This window comes from Colius striatus, chromosome Z, assembly GCF_028858725.1.
Source record: "Colius striatus isolate bColStr4 chromosome Z, bColStr4.1.hap1, whole genome shotgun sequence".
In the NCBI taxonomy this organism is placed as follows: Eukaryota; Metazoa; Chordata; class Aves; order Coliiformes; family Coliidae; genus Colius; species Colius striatus.
In genome coordinates this window covers 28,998,052-29,019,450 of record NC_084790.1, presented here as the reverse complement: position 1 = coordinate 29,019,450, position 21,399 = coordinate 28,998,052, and the positions used below count along the sequence as shown (strand labels likewise).

Below are 21,399 nucleotides of genomic sequence, written 5' to 3'. Positions count from 1 at the left end.
TTGAAGTAGCAATTCTCAAATTAAACAAATACAATAAAAGTTAATAAAGTTGCTGGCTCTGTACATTGCAGTGATGTCATTGCTTCATTTATTGCTTCATGATAGCCTTGAAGAACAAAACTTTGGATCTACTTTTCGAGAACCGTACTTTATGTCCTGGTGCACTATCTTGAATCTTCAGCTGTTTTTATAGTGTTCTGGGTCATGAGCAGTTGCTGTTGACAACAAATGCCACGTGTTCTGTGAACTCTGATGCCATCAACCTTTGTTGAAAGGGCAGAATGGACAGTGGTGAACAATCAATTGCTGTGTTAGAAACTGGCAGTTTTAGGACCAAGGATAAAAGCCAGCGTGTGAAGTTCACCAGCTCCCAGTTAAGCTTCATAGAATCATATTCCACTGCCAAGATGTGTAGTTATTGGCAAGCGATATTAATTAGCTTTGGTTTTTTGCTTTTTTTTTTTTTTTCTGGGAGACAGGTGTGGATTTTTGATGGACCTGGTGGTACCGGGCGTGTCTTGAGAAGCCGAATGGGACATAGTGCACCACCAACAAAAATCAGATACCATGGGCAAAATGGAGAGCAGATTCTTAGTGCAGGTATGAATTTGCGTTTTTATCCTTCAGTCTGATTGTTTGCTGTGATAAGGAAGACATATGGAGCTAAGTGTCTTTATTTTATTGATACAGTAAGTTACATGTTGTATCTTATGTGTATTTATAAGACATAGTATCTGATTAGTGTAGACAGTATCATTATTACTGTAGACAGTACAATTTATTACTGTATCAAACTGTTTAATGATTTCCCTAGAGAAACATACTTCAGCAGGCAGACTAAAAAGTAGTTAAAAGCAGAAAAGCTTAGGAGCTGCTTTTCTCATCCATATTTATATGTTTGATGAGTACAAGTTATTTTATTATATCCTAAGGAACTGTCAACTGGTCAAAATGAAAACCTGGAACAACTAGGGAAATTCTGTTGTCACGGGGAAAAAAGAGCCGCATAGTGCATTTGGTAGCTCAGAGGAGACACTCCACTTTTCCCTCTAGTTTGAGCAAGCTTTGTCATTTGCAATGTCTGTGTAATTTGTTACAGCTCAATGGTGTCTGTAGTATATATTCCTAAGGTCACTTGTTCCCAAGATGTTAATCTAAAAGTGTAAAAATATGCGACTGCCCTTCCTCAGAAACCTGGCATATTTACAAATCTATAAATAGACCTCTTAGGAAATTAACTACTATATCAGAAAACTCTTTTGTGTCCCAGAAAACTTCAGTAATAGAATAATAGTGACTTTTCACCTAATCTTTAATTACTGTGAAGCAATATTTGAAAACTTTACATTACATTTTAATGAATGTTACACCTCAAATGGTGCAGCAAATACACTTGTGCTAAAATGTTGCTGACTGTCCAGCTAGTAACTTGGATTCAAGTAACTAGTTACTTGACAGCAATTCAGCTCACACCAGAGGAACCACAGTAACAGTCAAGATTTGCGTAAGAAACCCTCTCATTTGCTTTTGCAGTTCATTGCTTTTTTAACTGTACTGAAGTATATGGAGAGGACATAGAGACCACCGTTAAAGTGGAAAGGGTGTCAAGCTTTGAGATCTGATGTGTCTGCAGTGTAAGGAGACTGATTTGTTAGAATCTTTTCTGAACCAGTGGTAACACTTTGTTCAACAGAAATGAGGTAGCAATGCTTTGGGGTGCCACTCAAGCGCTACTGGTTCCTTAGACCAGACATCTCCACAGATTCACTTTGTAAAATTTCACCAATGTTTCTGACTTTCATCCTGCTTAACATTTCTCCTGGTTCCCAGTATGTACATTATTTCTTTATCATAGCAGTGAGGAAAGTTTGCTTGGATACTGTAATTGTTTCGTTGTCTTTCAGGTTCTTAAAGTTCACTTTGACTACTTTTCTGTTTCCTTTCTTGTTTGGACAAGTAAGAGTGTTTTGTGATTCGTCTGGTTTTTGAAATCATCTTGCTGCCTTTAATTTTACTTCTGTTGTGTTGTTTCATTTTCTGTTAGTTTCTAGTTCTGCCTTGTCAGTGTCACCCCTATAAAATAGACCTGATTGCCAGTTCAAATTTGAGCCTTTTATCTACCTATTAAATAGAACTATTTTCCTATCAATGCTGTGAACGTTGGTCACTGGGTAGAGGAGGGAAACCCCATTAGGTGTCATTGTTAACAGGAAAGATGTACAACTCAGCCTGTACCATTTGTTTGAATTAGCTTACTTGCTAACATACGTGTAGTCCTTAACCAGCTACAGCCTTGTTAGACAAAGGATAATGAAGGGAATGTTGTGAGGGAGTATATGGGGTCATGGGAAAGCCTGGCAAGTATTATGGAGGTATTTGAAGGATGTAACAGTTTATTAAAGATTTTAATCAGAAAAACCTGGAAAGAGCTAGATATTATGGTGCAGAAAGAAGAGGAAGGGACAGATGAACATGGAGATGTCCATAAAACAGATGAGTAAACAGTAAGTTGATTTTTGCACTTAACTCCTCTCTGTTAATGTTTTGACAGGTCAAGATGGAACATTGCAGTCTTTTTCAACAGTGCATGAAAAGTTTAATAAAAGTTTAGGACGTGGTAAGTATTTCAGTGGAAGTAAAAATATTGGTGAAAAAAAAACCTGGAAAGTCGTTACGTAAACCAGAGCTAAAAGGTTAGAAACGCCTTATTTTCACTTTTAACTCTTGGATGAAAAGAATTCACCTCTGTTCTGCAAATTCAGCCCTTCCTCTTGTACACAAAATGTACTCTCTGACTTGTTTAGATAGAAATGTAATTTTTAGATAGAAATTTAATGTTGACTGTCAGTGTGGGAAACATTGGACAAGATTTTTGTATTAAAAATTTATAAAGCAGCATCTGACAGTTCAGCATGCATAATAACTTTTTACCCCATTCTCTTTCTAGTCAATTGGCTAAATTATTAGTAAATTTATGTTTCTTTAGTTCCTTTGATTTAATCTAGAGTTCAATTTTAAAACCAGATCATCTTCCCAATGCCATGGTTAAGAGACACTTTGTTGTACAATTCCAAGAGCAAGGCTCAGGGAGGCTAAAATGATTCTTCTTTTTAGTTATCTATATATATATATATTTGCATAGATTCAAATATAAAGTTGTATGTGAATTCATTATATATGTGCTTTGGGCATAAATTTGAAATTCCTGACAGGTTGTTGAAAGGGCTGGGTATTATATGTTGCTTTATATAGCCATTTCTGTATGACCATGGTTTTAAATGTGGTGGGGGGACCTCAGCTTCAGGATGTCAGCAAAAGTTCCTGAAGCAAATGGGTTGAGTAATACATCTGTGAATGGAAAAGGCTAGTGATTTGCTCAGCATTGCATGAATTTTGACAGGAACCCTGTTAATAATGTTCTTAGCTCTTCAAACCCTAGGTAAATGCAATGCCATGTTAATGTAAGCTACATTTTTCTAAGTTTAGTAGGAGCTTTACATTTAGTAAATAATCCTTTTTAAACCAATTTTAGAGCTGTGAGATTGAGACTTAATTTCTTTTTTAAGGTTCCATTAATAAGAAGAAATCAAAAAAGAAAGGTCTTAAACTTGATTCAATGGCACTTCCACCAATTACAGTCTTTGCTTCAGGTAAGTTGTCTTTGAAATGTTAGAATTCACCATGTCTTCATTTTGTCTTTTAACCCTCAAGACGCTATTGTTCTGAAGGCCTGTGTTGTATCAAGATGAATCATAGAATGTTAGGGTTTGGAAGGGAGCTTTAGAGATTGTCTAGTCCAGCCCCCCTGCCAAAGTAGGTCCACCTAGACCAGGTCGCCCAGGAACACATCCAGGTGGGTCCTGAAGACTTCCAAGGAAGGAGACACCTCTTAAGGAAGATACTCCAGTCCCCTGATCATCTTGGTGGCCCTATGCTGGACTCTCTCCAGAAGTTTCCTGTCTCTCTTGAGCTGGGGAGCCCAGACCTGGACACAGGACTCCAGATGAGGCCTCACCTGGGCGGAGGAGAGCGGGAGGGGAACTTCCCTTGATCTGCTGGCCACATTTTTCTAGATGCATCCCAGGATGCCTTCTTGGCCATGAGGACACATTGCTGACTTATGGTTAGTCTATTGTCAACCAACAGAGCTGTCTCTCTGCAGAGCTGCTCTCCAGCAGGTCAATCCCCAGCCTGTCCTGGTGCATGAGGTTGTTCCTCCCCAAATGCAGGACTCTGCACTTGCCCTTGTCGAACCTCACGAGGTTCCTCTGAGCCTAAGAGGAAATATTGAAATTCTGTGGCCCTTAGTGAGCTGTTGAGGAACAGTAAAAAATTACATTTTACTTGGTAAATTTTTCTCTTTAAGTGTCTTTATGTTTAACTGTCTCTTTGCTTGAAAATCTCCAGCACCAGGGACAAAATCACCTGGTATATACATTATGCTGGTAAACCAGCAATTAGTGGGGGAATGAAGATCTTTGTCAGTTTAGGAAATCTTAGTTATAGTGGTTGATTTTTATTCCTCAATCCCTTTGAGTCACTTTTCAAAGCCAAATTTCAATTAATCTGTTCATTGTAATTCAGTACACAAATAGGGAACCTAACTTTTTAAATCAGAATTGCAATTACTTTTGCTCCATCAGAAAATGTTTCTTTAAATTAATGACCTCCTCTTCACACTTGAAGTCTGTTTTGTCTTAAAAGTAGCTATTACTTTGTCCTCTGAGGATAGCTGATTGTTTCCTGTGTTGAAAGATTTGGATTTACAATTTTGTGTAGCTATTTGAATATAAGTAATATTTGCAGACTTAAGTGATACAGTCTATCGGTATGTACTTAAATAGGGGAGTGTGTGTGTGTATATATATGCACTTTAAAAAATAATATTAGACGTGCCTGATTAAGGTAATAGAACTACTTTAAATGGATTCGAAGACAAAACAAAACATTTTTTTAAGTGCATTTTGTTTAGAGTAAGTTTGGATACTGAGTTTTTGAGAAACAGTTTTGCAGCAAATGCAAAAGTCTTTCGCTGTGTGAAACAGCTCTTAAACCTTGCTTTAAGTTGTTGCTCTAATGGCTTCTGTTTCAGAAGCTGATGAAACAGTTAAGAGACTCATCTAGAAGTGTGTAGAAATTGAGCAGTTTGAACCATTTAAGTTCTAATATGCTTTTCAATCCACAGACTCAAACATACCAAGGCATGAAACATACCAAAAATGTTTTTGTAGTTTTGTTCATGTTTTAGTTAAGTAGCATATTCACAGTGGTTTATCAGGTATTTTTTCTGAATGGTAGTCTTTGACTGTCCAATGAGAATGTTGAATTTTAACTGTTCTGCCTGAAAAGTATTTGAAAGTACATTTATTTTATCAGAAAAGTATTTTAGTTTAAAATGATTATTTCTAAAAGTAGTATGTGTTACATTGCAGAAGTGGCACATCAGAGTGACTGGGATGGTATTGTTGCTTGCCATCAAGGGTATATAACCTGTACAACCTGGAACTATCAGAAAACTTCGATGGGAGTTCATAAACTGAGGCCAGAAGAATTTAGCAAATACAAACCTATTGATATATGTGCAACAGTAAGTTTATTTAGGATAATGTTTCTTCAGCATTACAGAATTACAGTTATTTTGATTTGTTTGTACAGAAGCAATATTTAGAATGAAAAGGTGCTATCTAAACATGTTTTAGTTGCTTTGAAAAGTGCCTTCTGCCAGCTCAGCATGTCCTACTAGCTGTTTTGTAATGTATATGATCTTTACAAAAATGCTGTGTATGCTTTTTTTCCTCAAACATCCAGGTTAAGTACAGATTTCATTTTCAGATTCTGATAGTTGGTGTTTACCTTTAATCTGTCATAGTGATGTGGAGCTGACTATGTGACTGTGATGATCATTGTGCTCTGAGTGCATAAAGCTAAAGACACCTTTTTTTGGCAATACAGAAAAATGTATTTCTAAATTGCTGGCAGGATATTCCCTCCAAAATGCTTTACAGCATGAAGCTGGACACAGTGAAAGTCAGTCAGTGAAAGGGATGTATTTACTGAGTCTCATGAGCTTGCAAGACAAGTAGTTACTGTGGCGTACTTCCTGTGCTAGGCATTGGTGTTACTACTGTATCTTGTGATAGACTATTTTTCTGACCTTAAGCTTAGTAGCTAAGTGGTAATCAAGATCAATTCAGTTGTAAATACATGGTTTTCTTTTAGCTACTAGATCCTTTGGACTGTATCTTTCCAAAGACATCTAGATCATTGTTTCTTTGTTTCAAATTGTTTAAGTTATGTGTGTGAACATACCCTATTTTGGGTTGCCTTTGGCAGTACAGGCATGGAAAGAGGTGTGCTTTAACTTCATTTTAGGGATTAAATTTGTGGTTTGATCATATAGATTAGTCATTTAGGTTACAGTGTTGATATTATTAGATATGACTTCTGATGGATGTCATGAAGTCAGCATTCACTGTCATTCGTAAGCACGCACTGCTATATTTATCCCTTGTTGAGTATTAGCTTATTTTAAGAGTTTTCCTCTCTACTTTTTGAGGTGTAATCAGTTGTATATTCTGTGTAGTTTTTGTTGAAGAAGTCTAGTAAAAACATATTAGTATTTTGTATTTCTGATATGTCTTTTAACAATTTTACTAATTAGATATTCACTTAAAGAATTGTTATCATAGATGTTGTGGGTTTTTTCCCTTTGAAAGGCAGTCGACATTACTTCTTGTGGGAACTTTACTGTAATTGGTCTGTCAACTGGACAGGTAGATGTGTATAACATGCAGTCTGGCATTCACAGAGGATGTTATGGCAAAGAAAGAGGTATGAATCGCTACCTTTTTAAAATATCGACTCTTAACAACAGCAGCAACCTGGTATTCTGTCATCTGGGAAATTTAATGAAGTTTCTGAATTGAATTTGAGATTTTTTTTTTATTTTTCTGACTACACTGCACTGTTCTATCTTAGACTGTAATCACAAGTAATTTAAAACTCACTCTGAGGGACAGGATCCCTGATAGTTTTAACGGCTCTGGAGTTAGCATACATTTAGTTGTAATCAACACAAAATTGTCAGTTACCAAAATGGTTAGCACTCACATGTGATCCTCTAGCCTCGTCTGTTTTTAAGGCAGTCACTTGGCTTCCTGTTACAGGGCTCTGTCTGAGGTGAATTTTTTCATCAATCTTGTGCTACTTGCTTAAAAATGAAAAAATACTTTACATACCTGAGAAACTGGAATCGTAAGCAAGTCCAATTCTTCACCTATGCTATTATTTTCAACTACCCAGATGCAAACTTAGGGCTTAATATAACTGACAGTGTTCAGATGATTTTGCTTTTAGTGGTTGTGTACATATATATTGCACATATCCTCATGTATGTTTGCTTTGTAAGTCTGAAGTTTATAATAGGGCCTTTGTGATCTGATTTTTGTTGTTGTTGTAGAAACAAGGAAGCCGTTAAACTTTACTGAGTTTCTAAAAGCCATTGAGAATAGCAAACATGAGGTAGTCTCCTAATAACATCACTAATTAAGAGTGGAAAGAATTTTAAAAGTTTGGTTACGGGCCAGTAGCCCTAGGCATAGATTAAGAAATAAAACGGATCCAAAACCAGAGGAACTTACACTGCAATGTAAAGTAGCTTAGGAAGACTTCCATCCAGACTTTGTGCCAGAACTTGGGCTATAAATTTTGTCTGCAATGATTGGGCCCCCTGCAGGCCTTCCTTAAGTTGTTCAAAAGGGCCCTCAAATCTCATATTAACCTGCCCCCTTCACCTTCCTACTCCAAAACCGAAAGCAAAAATAAAAGCTAATATTCAGCTTCAGTTACTAACAACTTGTGTATTGGATTTTAGATGCTTAACTGAAAGCAATTTTGTTTCTGTACTGATAAAGAAACTTATAATATTCAAGCAGTCTTATCAGGTGACTTCAGAATTTTTTCGTAAGCTTACTGCTCGTTTAGTGTAGTTACGTGAAGATATACAGAACAGTGTTTGTCACTCTGCTGATTGCGGTGCTTTGTTTAAATTCTGAGTAACTTTCTTTTCCCTTGATTTGCAGCACACAAGGGGGCCATTAGGGGAGTAGCAGTGGATGGATTAAACCAGTTGGTAATCACAGCTGGTAGTGAAGGATTGATTAAATTTTGGAAATTCAAAACTAAAGATCTGATTTACTCCACTGAGCTTTCTTTTTCTCCAAGTGGAATTCTGCTTCACAGAGATAGGTAATAAACTGAAGCTTTTTCATGGACATATTGTTTTGCTTTGTATGTATCTGTATCTTGAATAGCAACCAAATATTCTAATAAAGTTTAAACTTCTTGTGCTTTGAAATACAACTGACTACTGGTTGACAAAACAAAGTGATTACAAGATATTTCATTAGACTGAAGGAATGTACTACTGTTAAGTATCTCAAGATAAAAGATTTTTGTAGCAATATATAAGGATGTTGTTTTTTATATTTTGTCTCTGAGTGTTCACTGTTCACATGTGCTAATGATTCTTGGCAGCGGTATTCTGGGAATTGCCTTTGATGACTTCACTATTAGTGTTTTGGATATAGAAACCAGGAGGATTGTCAGGACATTCTCAGGACACCATGGGCAGATTAATGACATGGTAATTTTGAACTCATTTTCTGTAAGAGGTGATGTGCTCAAGTTTGTTTTAAAGGTAGTGGATTTCTCTGCATGTAGTAAGTCAATGAGTGACATAGTTAGCTGCGAATGGTAAAGTTATAGTTGAGCTCTACAGAAGTCTTGGCTATGTTAATTTTCAAGTTAAAATGTTTACTGTTCCAGTGGATGTGTGTTTTTAGTGTGATTTGGGATTTTACTGTAACTTTTCAACAAGCGATTTTTTAGTGTAACAAAACAAACCATTAGGAATAATGGAAACCACATTGAGGAGCAAAATTGTGAAACTATTTAAATTGTATACATAGAAAAGATGAACCAGGTAAATAAAAGATGTAAATAAATTTGAGGTTATGCAACATGCTGGTAGTTCCTTATTTTGCATTTTGTGTAATAGGGCTTTGTAGAGTTCATTGAAATAGATTTTAGCTTCTTAATTAATTCTTAAATGCAAGCAAGTATTTGCTTAATCAGTTTTATGCCTAGTGGTTTTCATCATTAATGTAAAAGTGAGGACCAAGGTGCTCTCACTAACAGCCAGATGTATCCTGTGTTACATAGTTACCCCTCTCCTGAAATAGCTTTCAGTTTTGTCCTTTTCTCCCTTTTAATAAAGTAGCATCAGTTTTTGTGTTACGGCCAGAGAGCAGACTCATCCAGGATCTCCTGTGGGGACTGACTTGTCATTTATGACTATTTTATTTTAGACTTTCAGTCCCGATGGTCGATGGCTAATAACTTCATCAATGGACTGTACCATTAAGACTTGGGACCTTCCCTCTGGATGGTGAGTGAATTTGAAAACACTTAGTAGAAGTTTACTGCAATACAGTTTCTGTCCATTAAGTGGCAGAAAGCCTTCTGGCTTGATTATCTGTCAGCAACCTGTACTTTGTGATATTCAAAGTTGTGGTTGGTGTAACAACTTGGTGTCTGATATTTTAGCTGGGTGCAATGCTAGAAGTATGTACCTTTTTCTGGGTATACAGGGTAAAAATGTCCTGAAGATCCAATGATGAAACCTGGAGTTTAGTGTTGGTGAATGTGAATTTTTTCTTTCTCTGGAGGCAGCACTATAAAAGGCAAGAGATTGCTTAAGATGCATTGATTTGTGATATGCTGAAGTATTCATAGAATGGTTTGGGTTAGAAGAGACCTTCAAAGATCTAGTCTAACCCCATTGCCGTGGGCAGTGACATCTATCACTACATCGAGTTGCTCAAGCCCCATCTAGCCTGGCCTTGAACACCAACAGTGATGAGCCATCTACAGGTTCTCTGGGCAACCTGTTCCGTTTTCCCACCACCCTCATCATAAAAAATGTTTTTCTTATGTTCAGTCTAAACCTACTCCTTTTCAGTTCAAAACCTTTGTCCTGACTACAGACTCAGTTAAAAAGTCTGTCTCAATCTTTTTCATAACTCCCCCTTGAGTATGGGGAAGCCTTTTAATCTTCAGAATGGCCAACTTCAGTTTCCCCAGCCTTTCTTAATTGGAAACATTGTTCTAGCCCTTTGATTGTTTTGCTGCTCTAACTTCACATTTGTCTTGTGCTGTAGGCCCCTGGGTTGGTTACAGTACTCCAGCTGGTTTTGTAGCATGTTCTCACTTCCGTTCGTTTTAGCAGTACAATAATGCTTTACTTCAGTTAACTTTTTCATTTGTACATGTTTGTAACTGCCCCCACTTTGAGTAGTCTTCCCCCAGAATAAAATTTGGTCAAGGAGCACACACGAGAAGTTGAGGAGCCTAGAAAAAGCAGGCCAAAAAGTAACTGAGTACTACCAGTACATCCTTTTAGCGTCATATCAGAATACTTTTTAGTAATTTAGAGTAATAATATGCAATGTGCAGTTCTAGTCATATGCAGTACTGCATAGTTTCATTTGGATTACTTTACTTTTGTTGATGTGATTTGGTAAATAGTTTGTATACTGTAAAAGTTTTCATTTTGCTACCAGAAGTTTGTTGAATCTCAACAAAACAGTTGACCTATTTTTCCATGATGAGTAACACTACCCTAAAATGAGACTGAATGGACAGTAACTGTCTTTGCACTATAAATGGGAGGGAAGTGAGTACTCTGTTAGAACTTGCTCTTTCTAACCCTCTTTCCCTTCTAAAATTATGTATCTACAAAAAGCCTTTCAGCATTAATTCTAAAACTTGAGGAATACTACTTATATCTTTCGTTAATAACGTAACACTTGTACTAAATATTCCTTCATACTGTTTTTTGGTAGTAGTCTTAACAGTAGTTCTTGTTTGCACGTGGCACACAAGTAATTATTTTGTCTTTTCTCTCTAAGTATCAGCCAGAAATTGTGATCAAGTGGAAATGTAGGCAGGTACATGACAAACCTGGTTTTGAAATTAATAAGGTTAAATTTTTCTTCCAGAATTTAAAGGAAAGGTTTTTCCAGAACTATAGGCAGAGGAGGAGGGAAGAGCTTTTAAAAACAGATAGATGTTTGATTTCTTTCTACTATGGTATATTTGCTTACAAATAGAAGAATCAAATTATAAACTGCACTCTAAAGACTTAAAACTCAGCTTTGATATTCTTCCTTATAAAAGAATGGAAAACATGTTTTTCAATTACTTAAATCCTACGTTTCAAAAAATACACTTTAATAAGTGTCATGCCTTTTACTTCTTGAACATCTGTTTTTATTTGGGAATGCTGCTTAACTGTCCTTACATAATGTAAGCATCCCTAGCACGTGGGTTTTTTATGCAGAGCTTTTTGAGAATTGGGGAAAATAATTTGTGATGAGAAAGTTACAAGCAAGAACTTTGAATTATGTGATTTTTTAAAATTTTTTTTTCTTACTGTGGTGCAACTTGCATAGACAAGGCATCAAGGGTACAAGCGGACTATGTGTGGTTTGGATGGAGTGCTTGAGACTAAGAAATATGTGGACACTGTGAGCTCGGTTCTATACTTTCTATGCTTTAGTTCTATACTTTTCCTTGTCTCACTGCTGCACTTAAGCTGGAAGTGTGAAGGTGAACGCCTTCAGCCACCAGACAGGATTCATTTAGTAATTACTGTATATTTGGTGTAAAAATTATGAGCATGTCTCTCATAGTGGTTTGACTCAGTGATCTTTTCCAGTCAAAACAATTCTATAAATGTTCTATAGGGGATTGATTCCCACCCCCCTCACTGTCATTTTAATTGTGATTTAAGTTCAGTAAGTATAAAAAGTTAATTTAATGTTAATTTTATTTTGCACTTGTTCTTTATGGTTCCTTTATTGAACAGTATTTCTTGGGTATTGGTAAAGATTGTGGTATAATGATTAATTTGAAACTAAAACCAGTATTTATTGTAAATATTCTAGCCATAGTGCACTGAGTGCAAAATGTATATGTGTCACTGATACCTCTTCTGTCATTTGAGTTTAGTGTTTTTGTAGTTGAAAGTGAATGTGAAAGTGAAAAGTTGTATGTTTAAAGTGAATGATGTGTCTCTTAATTGATTAGTTTTTACTATTATTGTGCATATTACAGTATGTAGAAGAAATAAAACATTCCACTCCGGGGCGGGGGGGAAGAAATAGCTCTTACCTTTTAACGTGGGTTTGTGAAACTGTCACAGGAGTGCTCCATACGTAAGAAAATACATGCCCACAAGATTTTACATTTTAAACTGCTTTGTTACATTAATATTTTTTCTGTGGTTGGTAAACAGAACAGGATTGTACAAGTAGCTGCTCTCACCACTTCTCACTTTGATTTTTATTTTGATCTGTAAACAAGAACAAAGTATTCAAGCTCTCCACTTGTTCTTGTTTCTTTTCTCTCAATGAAATAGTTGTCATACTTAACCGATTCTTATAAATTTCAGTTGCTTCAGGTTGTACCTCACCAAGTCACAGCACTTCTATGAACCCAGGCTTCATTGGAAGTCTGCTTAGGGTTTGTGTCATCCAGAACTCAAAATTGGTTTATTCTTAAAATAGTCACATACCTCTGAATACTTCAACTTTAAAAATTTTTAAAATGTGGCATTTTTTCAGGTTTTTTTTCAGAATTATATGTAAGGCTGAAAATACAGTAATGTCAAAACAAACTGTTGCAGATCATGCAATTTTGCAGTGCACAGTTAATTCTTTCTTTAGGAACCTGAGGTCCTAGTGTTAACCAGGTGTGTGTGAAGCATCTTGAGAGAGGGAGCTGACAATGGCAGTACATTAAAAGATGTGGTCAGAGCACCATGAAGCTGATAGGAAATATGAAATTTATGGACACTGAAAAAGTTATTGTTAGGCATAAGGAGCTGAACATGGACAGGTGGTTTATCAAATTTTCCCCAAAATCTGATTGTCTTAAGGAGGTAGCACAAATGTACCAGCTTTAGCCAATTTCCAAGAATTTTATAGACATGTTTAGTTTTGGAGCACTAATAATATACTAGTTTATTTACATACTTCCAATGTCCTACTGGAAGTATGGCATTCAGTCACATTGTGCTCTAATTCAGATACACATAGATAAACAAGTTCATCTTGCTGAGAATTTCTTTTCTGTGTTTTCTTTCCTTAGCCTCATAGATTGTTTTTTGGTAGACTCTGCAGCTGTGAGCCTTACTATGTCTCCTACGGGAGATTTTCTAGCTTCGACACACGTGGATGATCTTGGAATTTATTTGTGGTGAGTATATAATATATCTGTCTCTACACAGAATTTCAAATAGAGAAGAATTCTTTTAATCACCTTTATTTCAAATAGAAAACTATTCTGTGTTGTGTCCAAAGTTTTGTCTTCTCTGGTTCTATATTGTTGTGATTTGTAGATATCGAAGTCTCTTGCAGTTAAGATACTTATTCTGGTAATTGAATTGTCTCATTTTCCTAAACATTCTTTTCATACTGTAAAGAGTTCTTATTATTCCATTCCAAAAGTTTTCCTTTGACTCTACTGTTCTTTAAAATGTCACTGCTCATGTAGCGTTACTTTATGAAGGACTTTTCTTCTTGTCCTAGTCTGCAACGTTATCTGAGACTTCAGAGTAGAATTTGGACAACGTTGCGTTTATTTCTGTTTATTAATGATAGATCCCCATAGAGATAGAAATTATGTGGTTTAGTCAAGTTTCCTTCTGATGTGGATTTAAAACAAATGACTGGTTAGGCTCAGTACTGAATGAACATACCTTTTTATAGCGTTCTAGTTTCTCCTATTAATAGATAGATAGGTTAAATTTGTTGCCCAGTAGTTTTGCCTCAGTGGTGTTGAATTGTTTGACCTTTCTCTGCTTAAATAGAAGTGCTTCATTGCAAATAGCGATGAGTGTTTTTACCTAGCCCTGCTTTATAGTGACAGAGAAAATAATTTGCCAGAATGACTTGTATGTGTGTTCCAAACCTCAAGAAAATTTGCTAGGAGTGCTACTATGAAATTCTGGGAATGCAAGATGAATTATTTATATTTTCATAATATGTTTTGCATACTAAGTATAAAGAAAGCTTTTTAGGTGGCAGTTTTGTAATTTCAAGTAAACAAAATAACTGGCAATGATTGAAGTAATCGTACTTCATAGTGCCATAGGTATTAAGCATTCTTGACAGTAGCACTTGAGCGTAACTTTTATGTTTCAGACGTTTGTTTATCTGATAGATGAGGAAAAACTAGTCTTGAACAGAACCTGGTGAGTTGCCATAATGGGATAGTACCAGATGGCAGTAAGAACTATGTCTGAAATCCTTGTTCCCATTCACTTGATAGTTGTTTTTGAGGTGCTCATCTTGCTTCTCAGGTCCAACCGTTCCCTGTATTCTCTGGTCTCACTGCGGCCCCTTCCGGCAGACTACGAGCCCTCTGTGGTGATGCTCCCCAGCACCTGCCCTCTGCAAGGTAACCTTCAGGTGACAGTCATCTGTTTTTACTTTGGTTTTGTGTTTCAAACAGAAAATGGTGGTTTCTTCACTGTATCTTAGCATTCTTGCTCTGAACTGTTCCTCTTGTTTATAGCATTTTGGGCATACTTGCTCATATGCTAGTATTATTTACTACAATCTAGTCATGGTTCTGTGTTCAGACATACAGAATTACACTGTGATGATCTCCACATCTTCAAGGAGATTTTGTAGGTAATAAAATCATTTGTGCTATTTACTCACTTTCTTTAATACCAGGTTTGAGTACATACCTTCCATTTTTACTTCTGTGAGGCTAGTTTGAAATTAACGTTACTCTTTGGTGATGCAAAGGGGATTGTTCTTGGTTCCACTTCCCTCCGACTTTTTTATCTGCCTGTATGCCATGTTAGTTTCACGTCTGTGTATCGTCTTGCTGGGAAGGGAACTGGGTTCACCTGGCCTGCCGTGTACCTGCGCTAGACTCCCAGTGAAAGACAGGCCCAAGTTACATTTTTTTATATTCCATAGAAAGATTGTGCTTCTGAGGGCCTCTAGATGGACATCTTGTCCACTCAAGTTTAGCAATGCCTACCTTTAAATCATATCTGGAGAAGAAACACACCTAGTTATTGAGCACATAAATGAATGAGAAACACATTTGATGATGACTGCTTTATTAAGCAAATACTTTAAAAAATATTTAAATTAGGGAGACAGGATTTCATCCCACAACTTTAGATGGTTTTGTACTATAAACCGATTCTGTCTGAACTCCTTAATTCACTGTCTTCAGTAAATGTAAAATCTCCATTTAGATGCTCAGAGTTTTCAGTGTTTTACATGTCTCTTGTTTAAGTCTTTGGTTCAAGACCACATAAGAAGTCTAGAGAAAACCAGATGACAGACTGGATAACTCTTGTCATGTGATGTTGTGCTTTAATCTTTAGATTTTCTTAAATTTTAATGACTTCTAAATTTTAGTTGTGAATGTTCTGCGTATTTAAGTCCAAGGATTTTACAGATGTGTAACTTGGGACTAAAATTGCTGTTTATGTATTTTAAAACAGTTAAAATTTTGAAAGCAATCTGTTGTTCTTCCTTTAAGACTGCTGTAAACTGCTTTTATATCAGTTCACCTGAAGTAAATAAATCTTGTTAGGTCTTTAAAATCTTGTTTAACCAATTCTGAATTTTAGCTATAAATGTTAGCTATTTAAATGTATTATTTCATATGTTTAGTAAAGATTGCTTCTGTAACTTTTCAGTTACATATTATGCTAGTACTCACATGTATGGCTGTTGTGTGTTTTTCAAAAATTGCAAAAGAAGTAATCCTCTTGTTTTGATTCTTCAAAAATAAATATGAAGTATGAACGTTCATAAAAGATATCTCTTCTTGAAAGATGTGGATGTGGCAGGAGATGAGGAAACATGTGATGAAATGATAGAATATGTCTCACCTGAACAATTGGGAGAACAGCTGGTCACCCTTTCCTCATTACCAGAAGCAAGGTGGAAAAATCTTCTCAGTCTTGACATTATCAAGGTAATGATATTAGGCACGCCATGGCTTCTCTGCTGTAGTATTTGGATTCTCTTTTTCAATGAGAAGATAAAGTAAAGGACTATTTCCTGTAATGTAAACCAGGGAGTTGTTTTAACCATTCCTTCGGATGTTCAAGCCGTCTTGAGGAGGATGAACTGTTTTATAACTTTTTGCCATGGCTGTTTGTGCAGCATGTAAAACAGCTGTTTAAAGGCAGGTATTTCTGTGTCAGTGCAGCAAATAAGTTCCTGTGAGGCTATCTTGATCCTGCTTTTCAGACATATTTAAAGGTTTTGCAGTAGAAGACTATATGGTGCATATCAGTTTCTGGTATCTGGGAGAGGGACTGTTTTCTAAGTAGTAGCTTCATATTTAATGGTTCAACATTTTAGCTATATCTTTACTTTTCAGTTAATCCTTATAGTTTTAAAAATACCTCTTGAAAAAAAATCCCATCATATTATGATGACAATTTTAATAAAAATATCCAATTAACAGAAAAGAAATAAACCAAGAGAGCCACCAAAAGTTCCCAAGTCAGCCCCTTTCTTCATCCCGACAGTTCCTGGTCTTATACCTCGGTACAGTGCTCCAGAGGAAGAAAATGATACCCAGGTAAAAACAGAAAATCAGTCAATATAATAATGCTTCTCTGTTGTGTTAAAAAAAATCTTAAATCCATTTTAGTGATGAGTGAAATATTGCTAAAGACAGTAAAGTGCCAGTTTTAACTCATTGATTTTAATGCTTTAATTCTCAAAGTCTCAAATTCTGCCAGTAGGAAAATAATCTAATTGGGATGTAAAAATATCATTGTATGTTCATGTACACTCTCTTCTACTTTTGCGATCTAGTCAAAGGTAGTAAACCTTGGAGTACTGGCACAGAAATCTGATTTCTACATTCATCTTGAAGAAGCCCTGAGCACTAATGAATGTAAGTTAACAAGACATTTCACTAAAAATGTAGATGCTAATAATATTTTGATATAAGTTTGATTTATAATGCCTAAATTGTAGTGTGTGCACAGGAAAATATGTGCCTAGTACAGTAGCAAAGGCAAAGAGATAAGATTGAATAATAAATAGATAGCCAATCTAGATCAAAGATCCATTGGTACTCCAGCTTGCCTGAACTGCAGAGCCCAGTTTTGTCTAAAATCTATATAGAGAAAGAAGGTCATGTTCCTAAGATGGTTAGACTTTTTGGAGATTGAGATGATATCACCCAGAAAAGGTGCTATGTTTTATTTGTAGCGTAGGAAAGGAAGGAAATGATGTGATAAGGTATGATCTGGTGATTCACTGAAACATGAAAGACATAATTTGCCTAGCAAGTTCTGTTTTCAAGGACTACTTCACTAAACATTCAACAAACTTCGAGCTTTAATTGATTGCCTTAGAATTTAAATCTTAAGAAGAAACATTAACAGGCCACCCAGAGGGTGGTGCAGCAGGGAGCAGGTGCATCAATGGGCCTCCCTCAGGGCACCTCTGCTGTAAGGCAGGTGTGCCCCAGGGTCTGTGCTGTGATCCCAGTCCAAGGAGCCTGCTCAACCTGACTTGGGAAGCTTCGGCTGTGTACCACGCCTCTGTGCATTCAGCGGGATCTAGACTAGCTTGAGAGTTGGGCAAAGAACTACCTCATGAGGCTCAACCAGGGCAAATGCAGTTCCTCCTGCTTCTGGGGAGGAACAACCCCATGCACCAGTACAGGCTGGCGATTGATCTGCTGGAGAGCAGCTCTGCAGAGAGAGACCTGGGAGTCCTGGTTGATTATAAACTGAACCATCAATGTGCCCTTGTGGCCAAGAAGGCCAATGGCATCCTGGGATGCATTAAGAACATTGTAAGCAGCAGGTCAAGGGACGTTCTGCTCCTCCTCTACTCTGCCCTGATGTGGCCTCCTCTGGAGTCCTGTGTCCAATTCTGGGCTCCCCAGCTCAAGAGGGACAGGGAAGTGTGGAGAGAGTCCAGCTCAGGGCCATCAAGATGATCAGGGGACTGGAACATCTTTCATATGAGGAAAGGCTGCGGAAACTGGGGCTGTTTAGTCTCAAGAAGGCTGAGGGGGGATCACATTAAGATTTGTAAGTATCTAAATGGGAGATGTCAGGACGTTGGGGCATCCCTTTTTTTCGATTGTATCAAGCAACAGGACAAAGGGTAATGGGATGAAGTTGGAACACAAAAAGTTCAATTTTCCTCTGAGGGTGAGGGAGCCCTGGCGCAGGCTGCCCAGGGAGGTTGTGGAGTCTCTTTCCTTGGAGGTCTTAAAAACGCACCTGGGTGACTGATCCTGTGTGACTTGATCTAGGTGGACCTACTTTAGCAGAGGAATTGGTCTAGATGATCTCTAAAGGTGTCTTCCAACCCCTACCATTCTACGATTCTATGATCTCTTCTGAAGCGGACTAGGCTATGCAAGTAAATAGCTTAGAAGCCATCTATAGCCATCTAGCAATACTCAAAGCCATCCTGGCATACCATTTGGGATGAAGACAGGATTTTGTACCTCAGATCAGGACTGTGGAGCATAGATTAAGCTGGGCACCTTTTCCATATTATATGTGTACCAACATACACAACACAAAAATGAGTTAATATGTCTATTTAGTGCTGCTAATATCACAATTACATTTAGAACTAGCTAATGATTTTCACAGGAAACAAATACAGATGGAAACAGATTAATACCACCTAAGGAATATTAGCTAATGCCTGATATCATTATTTGCCATGATAAAAGAGTGTAAGAAATTTATCAACAGCTTCTTAAAAATATTAATTAGAAGGTGTTTTAAAAACTGGTTTTACCAGCAGCTGTGTTTGCAAGCATACATATTTTTATTTCTACATTTTTAAAACAAATGGATGTAATTCTCAAAGATCAGGTAGAAAGATCAGGGTATAGCTGCAGTAACAGCTTGAAGTCTCAAGTGTATGTGTATTCTTTTTGCCAAGACATGTAAAATGAAAATGTTATGTGGCTAGTAAGAAACTTTGTTCGGCTTAAAAGACAGAAATGGGGAAAAAGAGTGATACTGGTACAAAGGTGTTACTTGTATTTTTTAAGTATTTAAACATGCAAATAAAATGCAGCTGTCTTTATTAGCAATGTACTTCTCTATATTATGTGGTGAGTCAGTAATCAAAGGCAGGATGGCACTTTGTGGAAGATGAGAAAGGACACAGTGGAGACTTGAAACATACAGTAACTGAATTTAGGAATAAACTTTGTCCACGTGAAAGATTTATAAGATTATTTTCTGCAACTTTTACTGATAATATATCACCGAATGCTTTACACAGATACAGTCCCACTTAGCTTACTGAAAAGCCTGGGACCATCTAATATTGAGATAGAATTAAGGGGTTTGACCCCTGAAGGTGGCGGCTCAACGGAGGTGATGCTAAGCTTTTTGAAAATGATTGGGATGATGCTGAACAAGAAGTACAACTTTGAACTTGCTCAGGCATATCTTTCACTATTTCTAAAGGTAAAAATTGTGTTATGAATTTATTTGTTAAACTGGTACAAAATGATGGTTATTCTTTAAAAAATGAATGTTTAATGCTGGGAAAATATGACTTGCTCAGTTGTATTTGTAGGGTTTCAATAGAAATGTGGGGCAGCTTCCACAGGAGCAAGTACCACAGATGAATAGAAGATCTGTAGAGTGAAACACTCTGTAGAGTTGAGATCTTGCTACTTATTCACCAGTGGCTCTTTATCATGCCTGTTTGTTATTAATCTGTTTTTTATTGGTATGGCCCCATGAACTGGATATGATTAATAGCTGTGATACTAAGATGTTAGAATTCACTTTTTTGTTTAGTTTCATACAAAAAAACCCTAGCAGGGTAGAGTAGGGACAGATAAGTAATTGGCCTTAGAAAAGTACTCCTGATCTGAACTGTAGTAGAATAATACGTGTGGCACATGAACACCAATGTCTTCTGTTGTAGGTTCTAAGTGAAACAGCTGTGAGCTTAGCAAAATTCCTAGATTTAAGTTGTAGCCAGGAAAATTAACTGTTTTGGTAATAACATATTCCCTGTCTGCAAGATTGAGAGGTTTCTGTGTGCTTTGCCAAAGTTATTTTTCATTACATAGACATTATCTCTCAGTAGTGTACTGGCATCATTCTTTGTTGCTTTATGCCACACGGATAATTCAAATAGTAATCCTGGTTGACCTCAGGGGCAGCTAGCTGTTTAGCCTTTCTAGCCTGAAGGGGAATTCGTGATGCAGGTTGGAAAGTAGAGAGAGGTACCCTCTAGAAAAGTGTGAGATTATGATACCTTCAGCAGCAGCATCAGAATATCTAGTAAAGCAATCATGTGTTTGCTTCCTTATCCAATCCAATACATACATAACAGTAAAATGGCTTGTAAAAGTCTAGCAAAAGGGAAGCAGCATTAACTGGAGGAAATGAATTAAAGGAAGAGAGACCTTTCCTTACTTGGGACATGCCTGAAAGCAAAGTGTTAGAACTGAGTGAGGAAACTGGTCTCTTTTTTTTTTTTTTAATTACTTGTATTTGTTTCACTAACTGCTTGTTTCCATTTTCAGTTACATCTTAAGATTCTCTCATCAGAGCCAAAGTTACTGGAAGAACTATCCACAATGTCGACTCAGCTTGAGGAAACTTGGATCAGTTTGCAAACTCTCTTCAATCAGATTCTGTGTGTGTTAACATATATGAAAAGTGCTTTGCTTTAAAGTACTTCAGGGTTTTGTCCATATAAAATTCCCCTCAAAATAATAGTACAATTTATGACCAAAACCACTGGATTCTAAGAATTCTGCTGGGACTTCTGATGCTGTGTTTTATACATCTGTGTATGACAAAATATTGTAGAATGTGCATAATGCAGTATTTTTATTCATGCCAGTTAGACAAAAAATAATATGGGCAGTTTAAATATTAATCTTGTATTAGTTTGTACTGTCTATGAGTAAACAGTTGGGCAACTGTAGGTAACGTGGCTAGTTACCTTATACTTTTGTGAATGAAAATGTAAATCAGAATGAAGAAATTACTTGGGGAAAAAAGTGGGAATGTAATTTCTGTGGAGACCAAACCCTATATTGTGTTTAATAAACAGTTATTGTTGATACAAAATAAGACAAAAGGTCTGAGTTATTTACAATTTATTAACAATATTTTAAAGCAAATGAAATTTGCATTGGTCTGTAGCCAGTGTTTTTCCTGTAAAGTGTGTAAAAGTTAATTTCCTTCTCACTTTGGCAAGTGGTGTTCACTGTTTTGCCTCAGACACCTGTTTCTGAAAGCAAAAATTTCTAGCTGCATGACAAATG

At 36.6% G+C, this 21,399-nt stretch overlaps 1 protein-coding gene across 1 annotated transcript in view; it reads left to right on the top strand.

Annotated features, from left to right (window-relative positions):
- The window catches only part of WDR36 (WD repeat domain 36), a 32,592-nt gene extending 11,393 nt beyond the window's left edge, over positions 1-21,199 (top strand). Inside the window, exons 9-23 of the mRNA XM_062019069.1 lie at positions 480-600; positions 2,552-2,617; positions 3,567-3,650; positions 5,433-5,587; positions 6,717-6,831; positions 8,082-8,247; positions 8,536-8,644; positions 9,369-9,448; positions 13,213-13,320; positions 14,426-14,523; positions 15,932-16,074; positions 16,573-16,689; positions 16,929-17,010; positions 19,386-19,573; positions 20,650-21,199. Coding sequence (XP_061875053.1) covers positions 480-600; positions 2,552-2,617; positions 3,567-3,650; positions 5,433-5,587; positions 6,717-6,831; positions 8,082-8,247; positions 8,536-8,644; positions 9,369-9,448; positions 13,213-13,320; positions 14,426-14,523; positions 15,932-16,074; positions 16,573-16,689; positions 16,929-17,010; positions 19,386-19,573; positions 20,650-20,799 — 1,782 coding nt within the window. The 3' untranslated portion in view covers positions 20,800-21,199. The remainder of the gene's footprint in view (positions 1-479; positions 601-2,551; positions 2,618-3,566; positions 3,651-5,432; positions 5,588-6,716; positions 6,832-8,081; positions 8,248-8,535; positions 8,645-9,368; positions 9,449-13,212; positions 13,321-14,425; positions 14,524-15,931; positions 16,075-16,572; positions 16,690-16,928; positions 17,011-19,385; positions 19,574-20,649) is intronic.
- Positions 21,200-21,399: the final 200 nt, after the last annotated feature.